This window comes from Psammomys obesus, unplaced genomic scaffold (genome assembly GCF_907164565.1).
Source record: "Psammomys obesus unplaced genomic scaffold, mPsaObe1.curated_primary_1811, whole genome shotgun sequence".
NCBI lineage: Eukaryota > Metazoa > Chordata > Mammalia > Rodentia > Muridae > Psammomys > Psammomys obesus.
The window spans coordinates 7,649,452-7,671,724 of record NW_026596244.1 but is presented as its reverse complement, the minus strand read 5'-3'; the positions used below and the strand labels follow the sequence as shown (position 1 = coordinate 7,671,724).

Here is a 22,273-nt window from a genome sequence, read left to right as displayed (position 1 = left end):
CAGAAAGTTGAAGAAAAGCAGTTTCTTAGGCGCTTTGCTCCGTTGTATTTTTATTGTGTTAATTCTGTGTGATCAGGATTGTAACTAATGGACACTAAAGCAGTCTGAGGTTGCAGGTTTTGACGGAAGACATCAGTTTTGTACTGCTTTTGGTGGATGATGGTTGGAGAGCTGAAATGGGAGAGAAGAGGACCTTGTTGGAGGTTTACTAATTCTTGGGTAAAGCATGAGTTGTTTGTTTGTTATACTGCATTCTAAATATTCTGAGATATTTGTATGAATTTGTTTTCAGGAAGTAAATGTTCAGTGTGCATTAAAATTGTTAGTAAAACTGGATGTTAGTGAGTGTTCTCTGGTGCCAATGTCAGGAAGTCTTAGCACACACTTTAACTGTATTTGGAAGTAGTTTTCTTCAGGGATAGTTTGGTTATATTTAAAGGTGTGTGTCATGTGTAATTTGTAATCCCTTGTGGTATCTTTCTGTGAAAGTTTTCTCTGAATCCAAGGGAGAATTCCGTGATGGTGGTTGGAATAATTGGTTAACTAGAGCCATGTGTAATTGCTTATCTTCATATGGATTAAACTTGCCCTGTGATGTGTTTGGGTTGAGAAGGAAGAATGGTGTTCTTTGAATAGAGTTCAAACTGTTCTCTTTCTCTGGAGACGTATGGTAATTTAGCCTATCTCCTAGATCTAAGCTTTCTGTCTCAAAGAGTACAGACTATAAAATTCTGAAGAGAACACAGCATGCAAACATTGGATTCTGTTCATTTGTAAGGCATCTTGAACAGTTTTGTATTTTCTTTCTTTCTTTTTTTTTTTGTGACCAGTGATTCTCATTAGTGTTGTTTAGGGGAGCACCTCACCAGAGTCTATACTGTCCCCATCAACCACTGGCTGCATACAGTACTCATGGAGGGCGAGTCCCACGAATCCCTCCCCCGTCCACAACGGGCACAGTCTTGTGGAGAAGATCTTGAATAGATAATCACAGCTGATGTGATTTCAGGAGACTCAGCCATGGCATGCCATCCCTAACACATTTTTAAATGTTCATGAAAAATATAGCAAATATTAATATAAACTTACTTTGTTGCTGCTAACAGCTAAAATTGTTATGAAAAATATTTTTCACTTTCCAGGGAGACATGTTTCACATTAAAGTTACATACTTTATGCCAATTTACTTTTGCATACTGATGAGCGTGGTTCTGGAGCCCATCAAAATGCCAGCCTCCGCTGCAGCCACATCTTATCAGACCAGCCTCTGAGGTTCCAGCTGGTTCTGTCAGTTAATCCTCCTGATGTACCACCATGTTTCAAGCAGGACTCTTGTTAGGTCAGTAACACAAAGCATGTGAGTGGCAGAGCTGTGGACTTCAAAGCTCAGCCTTCTTACCAGTGCTCATCACATACACCTCAAGGAGTACTCTTAGTTGTCCGTTTGTCCTTCCTTTCTGTTTTACTTTGTGTGTGTGTGCACATGCAAGCACACACAGACAGATGCACATACACACTTACACATTTCACGTTCCATGACTCACGTGAAGGTCAGAGGACAACTTGCAAGAGTTTGTTTCCTTCTTCCATGTGGGTCCCAGGAATAGAACTTGGGTCGTCAGGTGTGGCAGACTTACGTAAAAAAATAAAAGATATGATTTTAAAAATAGTATTCACTCTACCCACAAATTATATCAATTTAGTAAACTAGGACATGTTAAGAAAACGTAGTGCTTAGTTAATGTGTTTCAGCACTGTGGTGAGAATCAGACTTTTTCAGTGAATTGGAAGAACCATTTAATTGGTTGATTCAACACATTGGACTTGAGGGCTTACTATGCACTGGAAGACACTGTGTGGTTTGAAACACTGCCAAGAAGGCTTTGCTGAAAAGTTAGAGAGGCTCTGGAACTCTGCAAAGCAAGAGGACACATTATAGCCAATAGCATCACTGAAGGACGGGCTGGTGGGGACGATGCCAGTGTCGATGCCATGTGTGAAGCTCTGATCTTAGGCCGTTAAAATTGTCACTCATCTTCTTTCAAGGTGTGTGGTAGTTCATACAAGATGTCAGCCTTTTAAAAAACGGGATGTTGCCACTGGAGTTGTTTTTCTTCCTAAACTGCTGTTTCTGATCATGGCCTTAAATTTTAGTTTCCTGCAAAAGTGATTGTTGAAAGATTGTGTCATAGTTGGATCAGCATCAGGGGTAGATGTGAGGCCTCTTATGGCCTGACTTTAGTTTCAAGTTTGCTGGATACAAAATTATAACATGTATCACGACTCTTTTCTTTTTCTTTGCTAAGGGGAAAGAGGGAGGGGAATGAACACGAACAATGCAAAAGTATGAAAGAATGTGAGTGGGAGAAGCGAGTATGAGAAAATTTCACTTGAAAATTTTCCTGTAGCAGATATAAAGTAATGATCTTGCTTCTTGTGAAGTGTATGCATATGTGTGAGAGAGTGAGTGAGCGAGAGAACTGAGAGATCTTTCTCTTTAGTGAATCATTAAATGTAAATTATGTATAGGAATTGTTATGGAAAATATCTCTAATCCAGTAGATGTGTGATATGTATTATGTTATTTTTCCAAATGAATAGACTACCTTTCATGTAACTTCAGGATATGATACATTATAGCTTGATGGCTTGATACAACAGATTTAAAACCAGTATTTTGGTTGTTAGATAGCTAAGCTGCTGACATGACATTCCTATAAAAATAATTAAGTATAATATCAAAGCACAGAAATAGTAACCTGGTCACCAGAATTGTAAAAGGGTACATGGGTATGTTGTGGTTTAGTGCAGTCGGCTGTTTTGCATTAGTGTCAAGCGCAGTTTTAAAACATGAAGTGCACAGAATATTACAGAAGCTGCTGAAGTCTTCAATGCTGGAATCTATTCAGCAAACTTGGAAAGACCACATAAAAAACTGTTTTTTGAAGGAGTTTTTCCCTTTCTGTAGGAGGGGGGAAAAGGTCTGTGGCATAAATTTATTTAACATGATGTCAGTTGCATAAAGCCAGCTATGAATAATTGTCTTTGTTTGTTTTGTTTTTCATGACTGGGTTTCTTTGTGTAGCCGTGGCCAGCTTTGTAGACCAGGCTGGCCTTGAACTCACAGAGATCTGCCTGCCTCTTCCTCCCTGAGTGCTGGGACTACAGGCATGTGCCAGCTGCGCTTGGCTGAATAATTATCTTGATGTTTAATTTTTAGTTGTTTTCTTGAACTATTGCTGAACACTAATTAAATAAATGATCGATTAAAAAGGGTCCTGTTTAATAAAATGGTGCATCACATAGAGCATTCAAATACTTCACTTGGTATATGGTAGATTTTGAACATAGGAAAACATACCAATATGGTTGGCGGTAACTTCCTATGTATTTTATCTCTCTTTATATAGGTTAAAGTTCACCTTTGTTGTCTAAATGTTTCATTTATTTTTAATTAAAAATTGACCCAATAATTTTACATATTTATGGGGGTATGCCTAAAGATCTTTTGACTTGTTGCTCTTGAAAAACTTTTTCATAGCTGGGCGTTGGTGGCATACATCTTTACTCCCAGGAGACAGAGGCAGGCCAGTCTTTGTAAATTTGAGGCCAGCCTGGCCCATAGAGTAAGTTCCAGAACAGCCAGGGCTACACAGAGACATCCTGTCTCAAGAACCCAAAACAAAACAAACAAACAAACAAACAAACAAGAACAACAACAAAAAACAAACACAACTAGAGCAACAACAAAATTTTTTATAAAGTTTATTTTGATCACATTCTTTCTCTTTTCCCATCTCTTTCCAGATTCTCCCCACCTCCCTACACATCCAATTTGTATTTTCTTTCATTCAAAAAGAAAACACCCCAAATCAAAACAATAACAAGAAATCCAAAAGAAAAATACCAAACGGAAGCAAAACAGCAACAACAACCAAGTGCACAGAAAATATGGAGTCTGTGTTGTGCTGGCCAGCTACTCCTGAGCATGGTGTGCCCTGGTAGAGTTGATACGTCAGTGAAACTCCATTGGGGAAAACAGATTTTCCTTGCCCCAGCAGGGGCCCATTAAAAAAAATTGCTTCTTGGCTGGGACCTGGGTCTTTGTGTCTACTTCCTCTTCTCCTTGCTGGGTTTTCTCTGGCTTGAAGTTGTGAGCATGGTGCCATAGTCTGTGAATTACATGTACACAGCCCTGCTGTGTCTGAAGACACTGTTTCTTTGGAGTCATCTGCCACGACGGACTGGCTCTTAGAAGCACAGCTTGGTGATATTTGTGATTTTTTTTTTTTCCCTCTTCTTGTAGTGTGGATAATACACGAGTACTAGTCAGTAGGGTGAAATTTCCAGTTGGGTACCAGCTCTGTCCAAAAGTCTTTGATGACATATTTTGTGAATATTCATGTTGGATTGAGTGCAGAAGCAGGTGTTTTTATTGCAGCATTGATATTGAGCATCAGTCATTTGGAAAATTAAAAAAAAAAATCAAAGAGAAGAAGAAGAGGAAGAGGAGGAAGGATGATCAGGAGGATGAAGAGGAGGAGGAAGGATGATGATGAGGAGGAGCAGTTGAATTATGTTCAGTCAGTAGCTTGTCAAGAAAGCACAGCGACTTACTTTGGATCCGCAGTACTGTTAAACTCAGGCCTAGTGCTGCATGCTGAGTCGGGGCTGCTTGGGAGCGTGATGGTGGCAGAAAAAAGTGGACCGTCCAAAGTGGTTGCCTCCAAGTTCGGGAAGTTCAGGTCACCTCAGTGCTGCTAGAGGGAAGATGTCTTTGTTTTGCAGATAATAAACATTGGCGCAGGGTGTATTATCTCTGACTTGGGCCACAACTTTACCGCTTTGCTGATCTCATGGGGCTCAGCCACACAGGAGAGTTTAGCCTCCCTGCTGCCTGAGTTCCAGAATTGAGCAGTTTTAGACATTTCCTAGGGACAGTGGGAGTAGAGAGAGAGATAAAATACATTTCCACAGGATCATCATCCAGTAGTGTCTGTGTTGTCTTAGTCCCGGTGTATTTCATATATATATTAAAAATACCATAAACCTGGAATGTCTGGTGCACAGATAAATGTTAAGGAGAGTGGAGGAGTGGTGAGCCTGATAGCATTCAGAGGCTGAGTCCTGTCAGGTTGGACTCGGGGGTGCACAGGGGCTCTGGGAGAGCCTGGGCCTGGGGAGAACACTGATGAACGCCAGTTATTAACACTGCCGAAAGAAATTTTGGGATTATGCAGGGAGCAAGGAGAGAGCCCAGAATGCTGTTGGGTCTCTTATTTTATTGTTGTATATGATAGAAAAAAAGTATGTTCAAACTGTCCATGCCACCCAAAATGAGAAATACAACAGGAAACTCATGAGATAAAGAAAAAAAACAAAAAGATGCACTTGTGAAAAGTAGGGGAATGTCAAGGGCATGGCTGTTAGTTGTTGCTTGGAAATTTAGTGTGAATTTCAATTGAAGAGACCCGTGGGAAGGCGGAGAGGCAGAAATGGCTAGACTCATACTTGTTGACTTTCCTCAAGTTCCTTGCCCAGCTGCACATCCCTTCCTCTTGTGATTGTGTTTTTTTTTCTGCCTCTTCCTCAGTAGATTATTTTAGCCAGTGATTTTTATCTTTTTATGCTAATAGATTCCGACTGCTATGGTTTATGGGAGTATTGCAAAATAGCACCAATAGATTAAAGAGTATATAATTCCATGTGCAATTTCTGTGTGCTTAAATGATGTGTGTTTCACACAAGATACACCAAAGAGATACAAGAGGAAAAAAAAAATCACTGATTATGTACTTTTGTATTTTTTGATTTGTAAAAATTTAATTTTTACAAAACTAATAAATAGTGGAGGGGTATCTCACGCATTGGGAGGTAATGTGTAAAGTTTACTGACCCAGCCTACTTTCCCCTCCGCACTCCAGGTATTCAGGTAGAATACGGCATTTTACTTACATGATAGCTATTTTGGAGCAAAATGTGTATATTTGATAGAATCCTCACTGGCATAATTAGGAGGGTTTGCGGAGATTACATGCATATTAATATACATATAATATAGTTCTGTCATTTCAGAAATATAAGAAATAAAACAGTATTTGCTGCATAAGTTGAGCTTAAGTAGCTAGTAAATGGCACACAACACAAGTAGTGTCGTGTAGTTAGTTATTCAGTGATGGTTGTGTCTCCGTTTGGGGCGGCTACAACGAAGTGCAGTCTAAAGTGCAGTCTCCACATGCGTGGTGCTGCCCAGCCGTCGGGAAACCCCTGGTGCAGCTGCTCACGCCGTGTTGAGAACTGATGTAGGGCTTGTTAGTGGAGCCGCTCCGCTGCAGGGGAAGTTCCCTTTTTCATGCCATTGGATGATGTATTTGGAGCTGGATAAATTTAAATAACTTCATAAAACCAGCTTCTGGGTGGGTGTCGGATTTGGTCAAATGCCAGATTTCCCTAGGACGCGTAAATGTTTACCATCAATGAAAATATCCAGCCGAACTCACTCAGGTGTTCCAAAGCACACATACTTTCCGCACACGTCTAATGTCACGTGCTTCCAATACCAGGCAGCCAGTATTGCAGGAGCCCACTACTGTGCACGCCTGGGACCACACGGGGCCAGCACGCATGCTGCCGGCACCGTGCCCAGTCAGCCCTGGAGCTTCATTGTGGGTGACCAGTCAGTAGAGAGGATCCAACCCTGCCTCTCATTCCTTTTTCTCCTGTGTGTGTCGTCTGCTCTTGGCCCTGGAGGCCAGCGAGAGGCACAGGGCACTGGATGTCAGGTCGCCTGCATGTTCAGCACAGCATGGCTTTGCTAAGCTGCATTTCATGTCCAAGGCCTTGCAAACGTATTAGTACAAAATTAGTATTATTTTATTATGTCAGTATCACATCTTTTAATGTAAATAACTCCATAACAATGCACCGGAAATTACCTCGCATCTTTGAGGATCTGGTGCTAAATATGGGGTAAAAATTCCACTCCTTAATTTGTAGTAGGTAATCAGTAAGTTGTCCAGTGAAAGAGAGCTTTATAATTGTCCTTCCATAGTAACGTGTTTGGAAGGGGCTTGAAGATCAAAGGTTGGAAGAGACGACTGTAGGATAGGACACAGGTGTTCTGATACGTGCTGGCTGTGATGGAGAGGCAGCAGCTGATCTTGAGAGTCAGAACTTTCCCTTCTGCTTCCACAGTTCTTAGCTTTATTCCTATCCTCATTGTAGCTGTTAGTGAGGATCTGCTTTCTGTCTTGATAGGCTAAATTTCTTTGAAGGCCAAAGTGCATTGTGCCAATTTGCCTATCTGTGAGGTGGCATCCTAAGGCAGTGTTTTTGCGGAGTTTGGATTCCTTATTCTCAGATGTTGCTATTGTCTGTCTTAAGAAAGATACAGATTATGTTGAGTTAAACATTCTTTAGTACTTTTCAAATCCTGTTCTCTACTTTTAAAATACTTTCCGTTTGAAAAAGGTGAAGGCTGAGGGTTTTATTCTGTTCTCTTTGCACAGCCCCAGTCCCCCTCCCCGTGTGTGTGTGTGTGTGTGTGTGTGTGTGTGTGTGTGTGTGTGATATTTCTTAGTCTGCTCCCCTGTCAGTGGGCACTTCGTTGCATCCTCGTCTTGGCTGTTGTGATGATGCCGCAGAGAGCAGGAGGTCCAATGTCCCTCAGCGTGCGGACTTCAGTTCCTTTGCATGTGTGCAAGGTGCTGGGTCTTGTGGAATTTGTATTCTGTTTTTCTGAGAGTCTTCACACTGCTTTCATGTAATGTACTAATTTATTTTCTGCCTCCTCTTTAAAGAGTTCTCTTTTCCTCACTAGCTCTTGTTAGCATTTGACTTTATCTGAAAGCCACGCTGGTGGCGATATCTGGGATTTTTCCGTTTGCTTTCCTCTGATGATGTGAGATACCAGACATGTCTTTTAGATACCCATCAACCAGTTGTATGTCTTCTAAGAAATATCCATTCAGCTTCTGTGCCTTTTCCCCCCTTTTGAGTTGAGTTGCATATTTTGACTATTAATCCTGTGTCAGATGTGTGGTTGTGGAATGTGTTTAATTTCTCTGACTCTGCTGATGGCTATGGGCAGAGTTCTAATGTAACGTTACCCTTTTCTTCTGTTTTTGAGGCCTGTGCTGTGACAAGTCACAAACCCTCCTGGGACCATGGTGGCATGCTCAGGTCTTAGAATTTTTTTGTCTATTTTAAGTTGTTTTGTTTAGAAGGGTCTAATTTGACAAACACTCGCTTGCATGCACCTACCTTCCACCCTCCCTCCTCTTTTTGTAGCGCTTGGGAGTGAATCCAGCGTCTTCTACCACCAAGTTCTCAGCCCCTGATTACATTTTCTTGCAGGTGACTATTACTTTTCCCAGAACCATTTATTTATGTCAGCCTTGTTTCTTCTCCTTTGGGGCTTTGGCTGTGCTTTTAGTAAGTCAGTTGGTCATATATATGCAGATATATTTCTAGGCCTTTTTTTCTATCAGCTGTCTACCTCCTAAGCTCTACAGTCTTACCGGGCTAGCTATATTAGTGTATTTTATTTAAAAAATGAGAAATTAACAAAAAAACAAGAAATGCAAAGCTGTTAGAAGCGTGGGCATGGTTGAAGGGCTTTGCAGATCTTAACTTGAACTCAGTTGTTATCCCTAGTTTATCTCTAAAGAAGCAGAGGCTCAAGCAAGATTGAGTGAGACATTCAAGGAAAATTAGAAACAAGCCTCATCAGGTTAAGGACTGAAGGGTGTACACCCTGGCAGGGCTTACTTAATCTGATTACCTACCCTGCCTGAAGTGTCATCCAATATTTTCAGCAAAATATGCATTCTGTTCCAAAAGCTCAGAATACTTCCACTAGTTTTAAGTTTTCTCAATGTTAAAGAAGAAAAAGAAGTCACTAGCTTTGTTGATGGAGGAGTCTAGCTCGAATGCTTTTTCTGGAGACTTTTGACATAGAGAGGAAGAGGTAAATACTCCTGCATCTTTGCAGCCTTTCTACTCTTGCATCAGTTGGATTGCCAGGCTGGGACCACACACGGTAGGGCTCTGAGTTTGGGGATTTCACTGAGCAAGACCGGTGACCTTCCTGACCATCACTCAGAAATCGGGATACCTAGGTAAAAGCCTCCATTAAGGCCGCTAGACAAACTGTGCGGACCTGGTAGTAATCCCGTGAGGGCATTGTAGGAACGGCAACCACACAGGAAGTTTATGAGCCCCAAAGAAAGGTACAGTTTTAGCTTCTCAAGGGTCTTGCGATGTTGTCCTGACTTCTCATTTTGCTGCACTGTAGTGAAAATTTCTCCCTAGACCCCCACTTTAGCCTTCTTTGAATTCTTCACTAGGAAAAGGCTTTGCATCATTCCTGCGTAGATGCCACAGCTCCAGCAGCTACTGCTAATCAAGCTTGGCCACACCTTGTAGCCCTGGTTCTAGAGCAGCTCACTCCATGTTCTGCTGGGAAAGCCCTGTGCAGCAGGGTCATCCTTGCTCCTTCTCCCTCTGCGGCGTCCTCTCTGTGGTGACTGCCTTCCTGGGATGAATCTCATCACTCCAAGATCTCCCCTCTCTCCTGAGTTCTGGAGAATTATGGTCGCCTTCATAGGGGGTGGGGTTTGCTTAGGAGACTGATGGGATTTGTTTACAAATGGCGCTGGCCCAGACACAGGTTCTAACACTTGCACACTTTGTCCTCTGGAGAGGTACAGAGGTTCTCAGTACTGTGACTTGTGCCTCGAAGGAGGTTGCAAAGTAGTGACTGAAGAAGGGATTCTCCAGAGACAGACTTACCTGCTATTTCAGTTGGTTAAAACACTGATTATTTTAAAAAAGTATGCAATTCATCTCTGAAATCCATTGGTGACCTCCACCACCAGATGGTGGTCTGTGTGTGCCGTTAAGCTGCTCACTTGCACAGATCGGTTGAAAGAGGCCAGACTGAACTAAACATTTAATGTTTTTGTAGTCTACAGCCTCTTTCTGAGATTCGCTTGAGAAATAAAATGTTTTGGAATAAGTAATACTATTGGTACTTGAGACCTTGCAAATCACGCAAGATGGGAAAAACAGATGTTGAATTATTTTTGTCTTTTGTCCTAGAAAAATGGGAGCGATGAAGATTTCTATATTTAAAATGTGCTTCCTTCAGAGAGTGCATACACTTCTTTGCTAAGAGGCAGTAAGGGGCTGTGTCTTGTCCTCAGTGACCTAAACTGCTTTGCCTCCATCAAGACCTCTCTCTGCATGCCACCACTGCAGGGCTCTTGATGAAGCCTCTGGACTTAGGTGAATATTGGAAACCTCAGGCGCACTAGGGATGTGTGGACACAGTTCTTTTAAGAGAGTTGGAAGTTCAGTGGCAGAATATGTGACCCCCTTTAGCCCACTTGAAACCCATGAGGTCTGCAGGTGTAACCAGAGCAGACTGTGAGTGGAGCCAGCTGAGTGTTTTAAGTGTTGAAGGGTAGTTGGTGTTTAGTTGATTGTTAAAAATTAAAGATTGACCAGAATTCAGTGAGGAATGAGTGTGTGTGTGTGTGTGTGTGTGTGTGTGTGTGTGTGTGTGTATATGTGTATGCATAGCTGGTTGACCTTTTTTGAGGCTGTACTTATTCAGCTGTTTAAATGTTAACTGAAAATATTGTTGATCAGCCAATGGTAACTCAGTGATGGAGAGCACAGTTGAATGCAGATAGGTTTTCTATTGTGTTAATTTATTCTCATGACATTAAAATTTGGATTCACGTGCTGAGACATTAAAATGCTTTAAAATGAAGGTATCTTATGCAAAGCTTATTTTCTCCCTTAAGAGGAGTCTGGGACTTCTGGGAAGCTATAGGCTTGTGATGGTGAAGGTACTGTCTGAAGGAAAACACAAGATCTTCACGAGCAGGAACTGATTTGGACACTTACTTTTTGTCCACAGGATGAAGTTGTTGATTTTTATTTTTGCTGAAGAGAAACTTTGATCTTCAGAAGTGAAAACAGCTTGCTTACATAATTTCCCCTACATGCACAACGATGCACATTTTGTAAACAAAACTGCCCGTGGCTTCTGTTGTGGCCGCATCACTTGGCTCTTGCATTTTCTTCAGCAAGTGGTGAGCCTTGGAGAGTGTTGCCTCCCTATCTCTGCCTCCTCTTGCTCGAGACATGATGGCTCTCAGGTCCCTAGCACCAACTTTCAGTAGAATGGGACAGGGTGAATTTTGTTGTAATTCTCAGGTCCAGTTTGCATTCTCCATGTTAAGGAGGTAATCAGTATTTAAAACACTTTATTATCGTTTGAGTGGGTGCGTGCACATGCAGAGAATAGGATGACTTTGTTGAGTTTGTTCTCCTTCCACCTCTATGGGGGTCTTGGCAATCGAACTCAGGAAGTCAGGCTTGCAACTGAGCTATCTCCATAGCCCAGTATCCTTCTGTCTTCTTTCAAAGTCCCTACTTTAAAAAAAAAAAAAAAAAAAGTAAAGGTTGATTTTTTTTTTTCCCCTCCCCTATGGAAAATATTCAGGGACATTTTAACAACGGAGTAACCTGAACATTGCTCTTCACCCACGTGTCTCATAAAAATCCAAAGTTTGAGATAAGCCCTAGGTTGAGGAGATACATCAGGTCCTCGGGGTTGATGACCTTAGGTAGGTAACACAGCTACCAGGCTTCCCTGGGCTTCAGATGAAATCACAGCCCTGGAGGATTGTTTTCTTTTGGGTGTTAATTAGTAACCTTGGAAACACAGTGTTTTGCTTTCACATGATGTAGGGTTAGAATAGATATTTAAGAATTTTATTGACGATCACACATATATCCCACGCTCTGGATTTCTTTCCTTTTTTTAAAAAAAATTAAGTGTGCTGTCATTAGAGTGTGAGTGATGGGCGGCTTGAAACCCCTCAGTAGTCTAGTGACCCGAGCTGTGGATCTGATTGCTCCGCCTGTATCAGCCCTGTGGGTGGAGAGGCTGTTTAAAATACTTCATCCTTCTTATCACCCAGCAGGGGTGCTGGGAATTAGACGCAGGGGGCCCGTGGAAGTGTTCCCCCGTTAGAGGCATGACAAAGGAGCCATTATTCTCTCATTGGTCCTGGGAGACCTGAATTTGTGATGATTTTTTTTTCCTTTGAGTCCCAAGAAAGGGCTGTTGGTCCATTCTGCCACCATGTGGCCGTTTCGAGGATTGTCGCAGACCGTTAGGAGGCCTTTCCAGTGCTCTGACTATCCCGAAGGCCCATTTCTCCCCACCCTTCTCAGAGTCTAGAGGGAACATATGGCACTCTGGTGGAGAAGATACCTTCTTCTTTCCTTGCATCTCCCCTTGCTCAGTGGTCAGCTGGCAGTCGCAGAGACTAGATGGAAGTGGAAGAAGGAACAGTGGCATCTTTGTCTAAGGTGCCTGTTCCCTGATGGAGATGAAATACAGCAAGTGACTGGACAGAGCTCTCCTGTAGGGACACAGGTAGGGTAGCCATGTGGTAAGGTACAGCTCGGGAGGAGGCTGTTGTCTGTGTGTAAGCGGTGACCTCACTGGGGAGCAGGCTGGCAGGTTCCTCCCAAAGCTCCCGGTCATGTCATGGGTGGAGAGATTGTTGGCATTTCAGCTGGGTGGGGAATCCAGTGTGGGCCGGCTTGAATGTGAGAGTCTCCACTGATGCATCAAGACAGTGCGAGGAGGCACTGCCAGGGCTAGGGCCCTTCACCCTGTTCAGACAGCAGGGTTGCTTCCCAGCTATGGCAACGTCCCTGGGCTCCTCCTGGCTGGCTTCAGTGTCCTCTGTGGACCTCGTGGGCACCGCGTGTGCAGTACTGAACTGCCTTCTGTGGGACATGCTTCGATACTGCTAGCAAGGGTGTTGAAGGAGTGCTTGTCTGTGTACCTGCTGCTGCTCTGTGGACTGAACTATGTCTCACAATACCCCAGTGGCGCCTTAAAACTGCTACTCAGAGAGAAGAAACCATATACCACCCTGAATTTCAGATATCCTCGGGTGAAAAACTATCCAAGAAGGGTAGCAAAGTGGACTGGGTCTTCAGAGATAGTCCCAGTGTCGGCAGCATGGAGGCTTAAATTTAAAAGATTAAAATGTAAATATTTTAAGTGTGTGCATGTATAAAAGTCTGTGGGTTCAAGTATGAGTTAATGGCATTCGTTCAGGGTTTTAAGAAGGATTTGTGAGACTTGCATTTTGATGCCAGGGACCCAGGGTCCCTGAATGCCAGCGGCAGAAGCAAATTTCATTTTTAATGTTATACAGCACATGGGAGCCGCCAGAGAGGAGATATTGCAGTGTGAGCTGTTTAGCTTTTGCCAGCCTTAAATATGTTCCTAGCTGGTCTATATTGGAGGAAAAATTAGGAATTATTTCTCCTCTTTCAAACCAAGTCATTTGGAACTGTAGTGATTACAGATGATAAACTGTACATTGGTCACATTTCACTTTAAACCTGATAATAAAAGTCTGGATTTAGCTCAGTGGAGGAGTACATGCTCATGTATGGGGCCCTTTTTAGTCCTAAAGAACAAAATTATGTAAGGACAATGACAACAGCAGTTAAAAGCCTGAATTTAAAAAGCAGGGAACTCTAAGCCCGGCACAGTGCTGCACACCTCAATCCTAGCACATTCTGGAGGCAGAGGCAGGCAGACTTCAAGGCCAGCCAGCTCTACAGAGTACGAGTTCCAGGACAGCCAGGGCTACGCAAAAGCAGAAAGCTCTAGGGGCCCTTTGTAAGTTTTATATTCATTAGACTTTTTTTTTTGGGGGGGGGGGGCGGTATAGAGACTATCCTTGCAGACTAAAAGAATATATTGTGAAAATTCTGATGTATGTAAATGTTTCAGAAAGACTTTAAATTTTATATCAGGAATATAGCCTTTTTGATCTCCTAGATAAATTCAGTTACCTTGTTCTATTTTTTTTTTTTTAGGCATGGTGTGTGCGCTGTACTGCTACAGAATTCCATGTAATTGAGCCTCACAGCCTACCCTGTGCATTCCTTACTTTGCTTCACAAATACGATCTCAGTCACATTCCAGGGCCACATAAATCTGGGGAAGGAGAAGTAAGACTTGATTCTGCTCCAAAGACTATCGTCTCTCTATTTCTTCAGTCTTGGAATAGCTTTTGCATACGTTTTAGTGCAGAAATACTGAACACGTAGCTTTTACCCTCTTCATGAATAATGTTGGAGACACAGATCTCTGGATCATTGCTCTTGAGCATTTGCTCAGAAGGATAAATTACATTTCTGTCTGCAGGACCCCCAAGGGAGACTCTCTTGGCATCAGTACAATGCCTGGCCTGTGACCACAGCTCAGCAAGTGGATGCCCCTCTCTCTCCTCTGTATGCCCACGCCCATAGACGTTTATCTTCTAGGTCTGGACAGTCACAGGCTTGCTCATTGTCACACCATTCTCGCCTTCATTCCCTTGAGTTAGTCCTGAGAGGAGCCAGTTTATTTCTAAATATATTAAGGCATACCAAGTATATTATGCGATGTGTTTACATGCATATATATATAACCCTTTTTAAAGGAAAAGCTCTTTACTAATAATATAGATAAAGTAATTCCTCTCCATTTTAATCATGATCATCATCACATCATTGTAACCCTGGGGATTATGAATGCGCATCTGTCCCTGATGGGGCCAGAGGAGGAGGTGTTTCTCTTCCCTTCACCAAAGGTGGCATTTAAAAGTGCTGTGTGCTGCTGTTGCAGTGTTGATGCTAGCAAACAGAAGATGTCAACAGCTACCTTTAAGTGAACTGTTTATTTTGCTGAGCTGCCCCTTAAGGGTGAGCATGACTTTCTGGAGACTCTTGCCTTTCTTTCTCTTTGTCTCTGTGGGGGATGCCTCATGCTTGTAGGCCTTGAACCAAAGTGTTTAAGGACGCCTTTGTTTTTAAAAGGGACTTTATTTGTCCAGGGAAAACTTACATTCCAATTGGCCTGTCAATCTCATTGTCTGCTTGGTTGCAATTGATTTTTTAACTTTAATCTCCTTTGAAACGGCGTCTATTTTTGTAAAACGGATATCCTTCATAGGGTAGAAGGAAAAGCTTATTGTTCTAAAAAAATTCGCTTCCTGGTTACAGCAACTTGTTCCTGTTTATGCTCAGTGTCCAGAGAATTTTGGGGAAAATAGCTTGCATTTTTAAAGGGTCTTACGTACATAATAACAGCCCTGTGGATTTTGACTTAGGAAGTACAGTTGGGGAGGCTAGGAATGTCTCAGCTGGCACATCACTTTTCCGGGAAAGTGGAAACTGGAGTGCTTTAGGTGATTTAGTGCCTCTGCCTTTTGTTTTCTTCAAGTTTGTTGAAGTAAAACCTTGTTTTCTGAGTCCATATAGAAAAAATGAACATTATAATCCAAGAATATACGTTCCCGAAGTCCATGTATTCTCTTGTGTACCTTGGACAAAGTCTTACTGTGGGACGCTGCAGACATGCTCCTGTGCTGGCTACAGTCTTCTTTCTGTTGCTGGCTGGCTGCAGGCTCCTGCTGCTGTGAGGAGTTGGGGTGCTCCTTACCTCCTCTACACTACTTACTCCTCCCTTTCATCTTGGAGAGGTCTGGAGAGGCAGCCTTAGTTAAGGGGAAACAGGTGGCGAGAATTCAGTGTGAGGAGCTTGCTGTCTGCTGCAGCTTGAGTTTTCTGCTTATTCTGCTGGAAGCCTCCTAGCTTTCAGGGGTTGGCTTGCACAGTGGACATGCAGGGGCAACAGATAGTTCTTGCCCCTTGGGAAAAGGTGTCCACCCCACAGTTGCCTGTTAGTTACCTCAACTGCAGTCCTCAGTCACTGGTAAAAACATTTGAGAAAAGCTCCATCTCTGATTGCTCCTTCCTTCCTGTGATTTGTATTCCATAGCTCACCTACAGCCATGATTTGTTTGTTTGTTTTTGTTTTTTAGTCTTTCTTTGGGTCAAAGAGCAGAGATTTGCTGATGAATACCAAACTGTGTCCTTAGGGTTTAGTGACACATTGCTTGTTCGTTGGCAGCTGGGGAGGCACCAGTTTCTTTGATACAGTTAGGTAGCTTCATGTTCACATAGAAACTGTGTGTTATGTCTAGTTCAAGCTAGATAGCATTGCTTTCTATGTAGGAGAACAATGTAGATCAACTCTGCCATCTTATTGTAAGCTCCTGGAGCATAGACCATTTCAGCACATTTGTTTTGAGATAATGTTAAGAGTAATACAAGAGACGTGGTGGTGGTGGTGGTGGTGGTGGTGGTGTATGTCTTTAATCCCAGCACTTAGGAGGAAGAGGCAGGCAGCCTGACCTACAGAGCTAGTGCCAGCATAGCCTTGTCTCTGAAAAACGAAAACAAAATAAAAAACAAATCAACAAGAGTAATAGAAGAAATTAGATATGAGAGTTGAATTCATTAAAAAGTTTGTGTTGTGTTTAGATCTATAAAATCCAAGACACAGCTGGTGAGATGGTTCAGCAGTTAAGAGCACTTGTTGCTAACCCCCCTTCTTTCATAGGATTCCCTACACTCTGCCCAAGGTTTGGTTATGAGTCTCAGCATCTGCTTTGATACACTGCCAGGTAGAGTCTTTCAGAGGCCCTCTGTGGTAGGCTCCTGCCCTGTTTCTTGTTTTTGCCTACTTGCAATGTCCAGCAGCTCAGTATCCAAGTGGGTACCCTAGTAAGGGGAACAGGGACTGTCTCTAACATGAACTCAGTGGCTGGCTCTTTGACCGCCCCCCACCCCCTGTGGGAGGAGCAGCCTACTTAAGCCACAGAAGAGGACATGGCAGCCAGTCCTGATGAGACCTGATAAGCTAGGGTCAGATGGAAGGGGAGGAGGACCTCCCCCATCAGTGGACTTAGAGTGGGGCAGGGAGGAGATGAGGGAGGGAGGGTGGGATTGGGAAGGAATGAGGGAGGGACCTACAGCTGGAATACAAAGTAAGTAAACTGTAATTACTATAAAGAAATAAAAAAAATTAATAAAAAAAAGAGCACTTTCTGCTCTTTCAGAGAATCCAAGTTCAAGTCTCAACACCCATCCTGGCTCACAACCATTCATAATTCGAGTTCCAGGGTATTCAGTGCCCCCTTCTGTCATCTGTGGACACTGTGTGATTGTGTTATACATAAATACACACAGGCAAAACACCCATATACATAAAACACAACAACAATTACATTAAAAAAAACCAAAATACCTCTCAAACAAACAACCCCCCCCCCCCCAAATCCCCAAAAGTACATGAAACAGACAGGACTTTATGGCTATGTGATGCTTGGGTGGTGTTCATTTAAAAGTTCCCCTCCCCCCACAGAAACTTTGAGATTAGGTGTGGTGTTTAATTTTTGCAGTTCTGTAGGTTTAGAAGGAAATTCTGCTTTAGAAAAATGCCAGGCGTTATTCAGTGGTGTGAAACAATCAGCGTGTCACTCCCTTCCTGTAGTCTGTGTTGTGTGTGGCAGACTCAGGAACAGCTGCCAGCACATTCTCTTATGTCAGGGGCTATATCCCATTGTTCTCTGCTTACAAGTTATGGATATTGCCTTAATATAAAGAAATACTGGTGTTAATTGTTCATAGGTTATGTGTGATCTCTATATAGCATTGCACACTGACAAACTTCTTAAGTCCACATATGTCATGCCAACCTACAAGGTAACTGATTCAGGAATACAACAAGTGTGGTGTTAATGAAACTGGCAGATTTTTTTTTTTTTTTCTGCTGTATGCATCATCATTTTATTTGGTCCTAACATTACTGACTTATTTCTGTCATTCTATCTTTTAAATCTTTTCTACTAGCATTTTTTTTTTATTAATTACACTTTATTCATTTTGTATCCCCCCATAAGCCCCTCCCTCCTCCCCTCCCGATCCCACCCTCCCCCCCCCCTTTCTGCATGCATGCCACTCCCCAAGTCCACTGATAGGGGAGGTTCTCCTCTCCTTTCTGATCTTAGTCTATCAGTTCTCATCAAAAGTGGCTGCATTGTCCTCTACCGTGGCCTGGTAAGGCTGCGCCCCTCAGGGGGAGGTGATCAAAGAGCAGGCCAATCAGATTATGTCAGAAGCAGTCCCTCTTTCCATTACTATGTAACCCACTTGGACACTGAACTGCCATGGGCTACATCTGTGCAGGGGTTCTAGGTTATCTCCACGAATAGTCCTTGGTTGGAGTATGAGTCTCTGGGAAGTTCCCTGTGTTCAAATTATCTTGTTCTGTTGCTCTGCTTGTGGAGTTCCCATCCCCTCTAACTCTTACTATTTTTAAAGTGCCAGTTGGTCAGTGAACTGCCCCTTTATGCTGGTTTGACAGAGTATATGTGAAGGGAAGCTTTTACAACCATAGACCCGAGCTCTGCTGAGGCCCTACAGCTGCCTTCTCTCTTGTCTTTGAGATCCAGGTTCTTGCTTCTATTCAGTATCTTTCATACTTCCTTTTTCGAGGTGTAAAAGTCTTCTTTCTTTCTAAAATTATTTTGGTAAGTAACTTTGGGAAGTTCAGTGTGAACTTCCCACTGAACAATGCATGTGGGAAGTTTTGTGTATTTTCCTTAACAAAAGCAGTATAGGTGTGGGGCAAATTGTAAGTTTTGTAGGCAGCTCGGTGAAAAACAAGTGATGGTGGTCATGGTACATACCCGTGCTTTTCTGGCCTGAAAAGGGCAAACAGTGTCACTTGTGGGTTATCACTTTCCACAGCCATTGCTTAAAAGGAGGCAGTTTAATCTTCAAACACCTTACAATATCCTTATCTTAGATTTTGACGGATTTAGAGGAGAATATTCCTACTCATGTTCTTGGTATCATCAACTGTATAACCTCAGGTATTCACTGCAATCCTGTAATACCAGTGCCTTTCTGGCCTTCATATGTGGTTATAAATAGGACTTCACACCTTCTCCTATTCTGAACTTTTATGAATGACTTTGACTCTTTTTTCTTTTATCATGAGCTAGAGAAAAACTTTTTCCTTTCTTTTTTAAAATCTAAATATAAGACATTTTCTTTAAATTCATGCTTGATGATTAGGTGATTATAAAATATCATACATTAATATTGAGAAGGTAATTTGAATAATCATCATATTGGCAAATATGTGTCCATGTGTTGAAATGAAGGTCCTGTATTTGCTATTTTGATGTAAGCAGCAGAAAGTATGTAACAAAGATCAGCTGGTCAAGAATTTGCTTTGATAAGTTTTAGTGAGTTTATTTTATAATTCACTAGGTTTTTGTGTATGTTCTGATAGCAGTTGTAATGGATAGCATTTGGACATGCTAACTTTTTTTGAAAATGTTTATTTAATGTCTATAAAAGAATGTACAGTTTAATTTGTAACATGCTATTTAAAAAAAATTCTCTTCCTTGATAAGCCTAATAATCCTATTCTTTTCTTTGGAACAGGACCTGGAAATAGTGTACTCCTATTTACACGGCATGGAAGCCCTATCAAACCTGCGGGAGCACCAACTAAGGTCTGTGTGCGGTTTCACTAACGTAACAGTGGTAGAATGCTGCCGGTCTCTGTTCACTTGTTAGTAAGACTTGAGCTTAAAGAAGATTTAGTACGTGAATACTTGGCTTGATGTACCCTGCGCTTGCTTTGCTACACTTTGCAAGGTTGAATTCAGCTGTAGTCCTGCATATTTTAGCATTTCTGTATGGTTAGATTCTTGCGCTTCCAACCCAGTGCTGCCTCCCCTTCCTGACAGTAAGAAGCTTCAGTTGGTACAAACACCAAAAGGGGGCATTGTTTGCCATTCCTGGCCTTTTTTTTTTTTTTTTTTTCCTGATACAAGGAGGTTTATTTGAGGGAAGTGGGGGAGGAGAGGAGGAGGACACCCATGACAGAGAGAAACAGAGACAGACAGAGAAGGAGAGAAAAACCAAGGAGGTGGAGTGAGAGGTCCTTGTCTTTTATATGTCTGCCTATGTCTGTGTACCGCTCGGCACTCATACATGCTTTAAAATATTCAGCAAGTGATTAGGCTCATTGCTTTAGCACGGTCTAGATCTCTGAAGGCCTGTACCAAGTGCCTTAGGTGTGTGGCTGGCCCCTTGTGGGCACCCCAGTTTCTATCACACTGGTTCCAATGTGGCATGGAAATGTCCCCAGCTTCTGTAGTACAGTAAGACACTGGCTTCATTTATACTTACCCAGATTTCATGGTAAAGAAGCGACTTGGCCTAAGTACGATAGGAACTAAACAACCCTGGGAAGATAGCTGCCAACTAAGATACAATGAGGTCGTATTTCTTTTGTTCTGTCTAGTTGTGATGCCAGCCATTCTTAATTATGAAAGGAATACCCTTTAAACACTAATTAATTTGTGAGCATGTCAGTTTCGTATTTGTCGGTTAATTGAAAAAAGTATCAAGAGGATTGAATGTTTCTGAAATTAATTTTTAAATGAAAATCATTTAAATTAAACTCAATTATAGATTAAGTGTTTAAAAATCCAGACAGGTTTTTATTAGAAAGAGCAAAACTGGGATTTTTGAAGATGACTCAAAAATTGCAGTGATAGCAGTTTTTAAAGTGTCTAACTTTCATTTAATTTTTCTTTGTTTTTGTTTTCTCAAACAGGGTGTATCTATGTAGCTCAGGCTGTCCTCAAACTCATTATGTAGACCAGGATGGCCTCCAACTCATGCTGCTCCCTCCTGCCACACCTTCCCAAGTGTTAGGATTCAAGGCGTACACTGCCCACCACCGCCCAGCTCATTTGAAATTTTGTGATGACAGTTTTTCTAAGGAAAAAATTGAGAAATACAAGTAATACAAAGCAATTCACACACCCAGTAGCCAGCTTCAGAATTATGCACTCTCTGTTGTTTCTGAGGTGATTCCTTGGTAGAAGTTACTGATTAACTCAAGAATATAGCTTAGTCTAGCCTTAGAAAGTGACTCATTATAAGGGTGAGCCCTTCAGATGTCTGGCTTCTCATTTATAGCAGACAGACTACATGGAATATATCTTTAGAACGAGGTCATAGCTGAGTTATAAAGGAGAAAAGGCTCATGACTCCAGTAAACACGAGCACTACTTCCATTTCTGGGAAAACACATATTGTTTCCCCTAGGTAAGTTATTTTCTTTGAGTTTTATCAAGTAAGGTTAACCTGAGATGGACAGGGAAGAGCCAGCTGCTACTTGCATTTAATACAGCTTTGCAAGTGTAGAAGATTAAAGGTTCCGAGTGGGATTTTATTTTATTTATGCAGCCTAGCTTGGGCTGACACGTGTGAACAGGAAAGTAGGCATGACAGCCAGTGCCCCTGTGTTGTGGTCAGAGCCCATACTGTGCACCTTAACCCTTCAAATCTTCAGATGCATTGTTCCAATACAATTTTAGTTTTTATTTTTATTTTGTGGATGTGTAATCCATGTGGGTTAGGAGTAGCATATTTACTTAGAGGAGAAGTGTGGCAGTTAGGAGCAGACCTCAGAAAGCTCTTAAGAACAGAACCATCGTGTGAGCACTTGAGAGATCCTCCCTGTTTCTGCTCTGATGGGAGAGCAGAAATGCTCTGGGCCTTGTGTTTAATAGGCACACACTACCACTGAGGCATGTGCCCAGCCATAGTTAGTGTTGGAAACAAAAATCTTGTTGAAATGCAGTATGTTCCTCAGCATGATGAATTAGAACTATTATTTTATAGACACATCAGGATCATTAAGAAAGAAACAAATCATAGTTGTTACACTGTTCTGTTCTTGGGAGATAGATCACTCTACTTTTGCTCATGCACACCTCCTGAGCCTCTGCTTCCACAAATGTAAAATGTAGTCATGCTGATTACTAAGTTGTTTCCTTCTTCTTGCCCATTTGGTATTTGTTAAGCGCTTCAGACTTTGCAAGTGAAATTTGGTAAAGTTGTATCCTGTTACATAAAATAGCCCCATTTACTGCAATGTTGTAAACATTAATTTCTTTCCTGCATTTTGGGAGAAATCCAGTCACATTCTGAGAACAATGTAAAAGACCGATTTCAAGGAAACCTGTGATCGTTCTTTGGTGAAGCAAATAAATCTTTGTAGTACAAATGTTAACAAAAGTAACTATACAGAGAAGATTAAACAACTATAATCCAATTTCTTAGAAGAGTTTGATTCTGCCTTCTGAATTAAGTGACATCAGGAGGTCTAGCTTCAAGGAGGAATTAAGGATGTTCTGCGCTCAGTGTGTGAGGACCAGCCCCAAGGTGCAGTGAGGGCAGGTAGGCAGGCCCAGGACTGAAACTGTACTTCCGTGGTACAACTGCAGTCCCAGCCAGGGCA

General features: G+C 42.1%; 1 protein-coding gene across 6 annotated transcripts in view; it reads left to right on the top strand.

Moving 5' to 3' along the window:
• The window catches only part of Rapgef2 (Rap guanine nucleotide exchange factor 2), a 221,891-nt gene that overhangs the window by 47,760 nt on the left and 151,858 nt on the right, over positions 1–22,273 (top strand). For 4 of the 6 annotated variants that reach the window (XM_055596547.1, XM_055596548.1, XM_055596551.1 and 1 more), the window contains exons 2-3: positions 13,927–13,962; positions 19,396–19,466. In XM_055596547.1, the coding sequence (XP_055452522.1) occupies positions 13,927–13,962; positions 19,396–19,466 (107 nt within the window). Of the gene's footprint in view, positions 1–12,438; positions 12,458–13,926; positions 13,963–19,395; positions 19,467–22,273 lie in introns of those variants that run through there. The other 2 variants (XM_055596550.1, XM_055596549.1) reach the window with 2 other exon arrangements.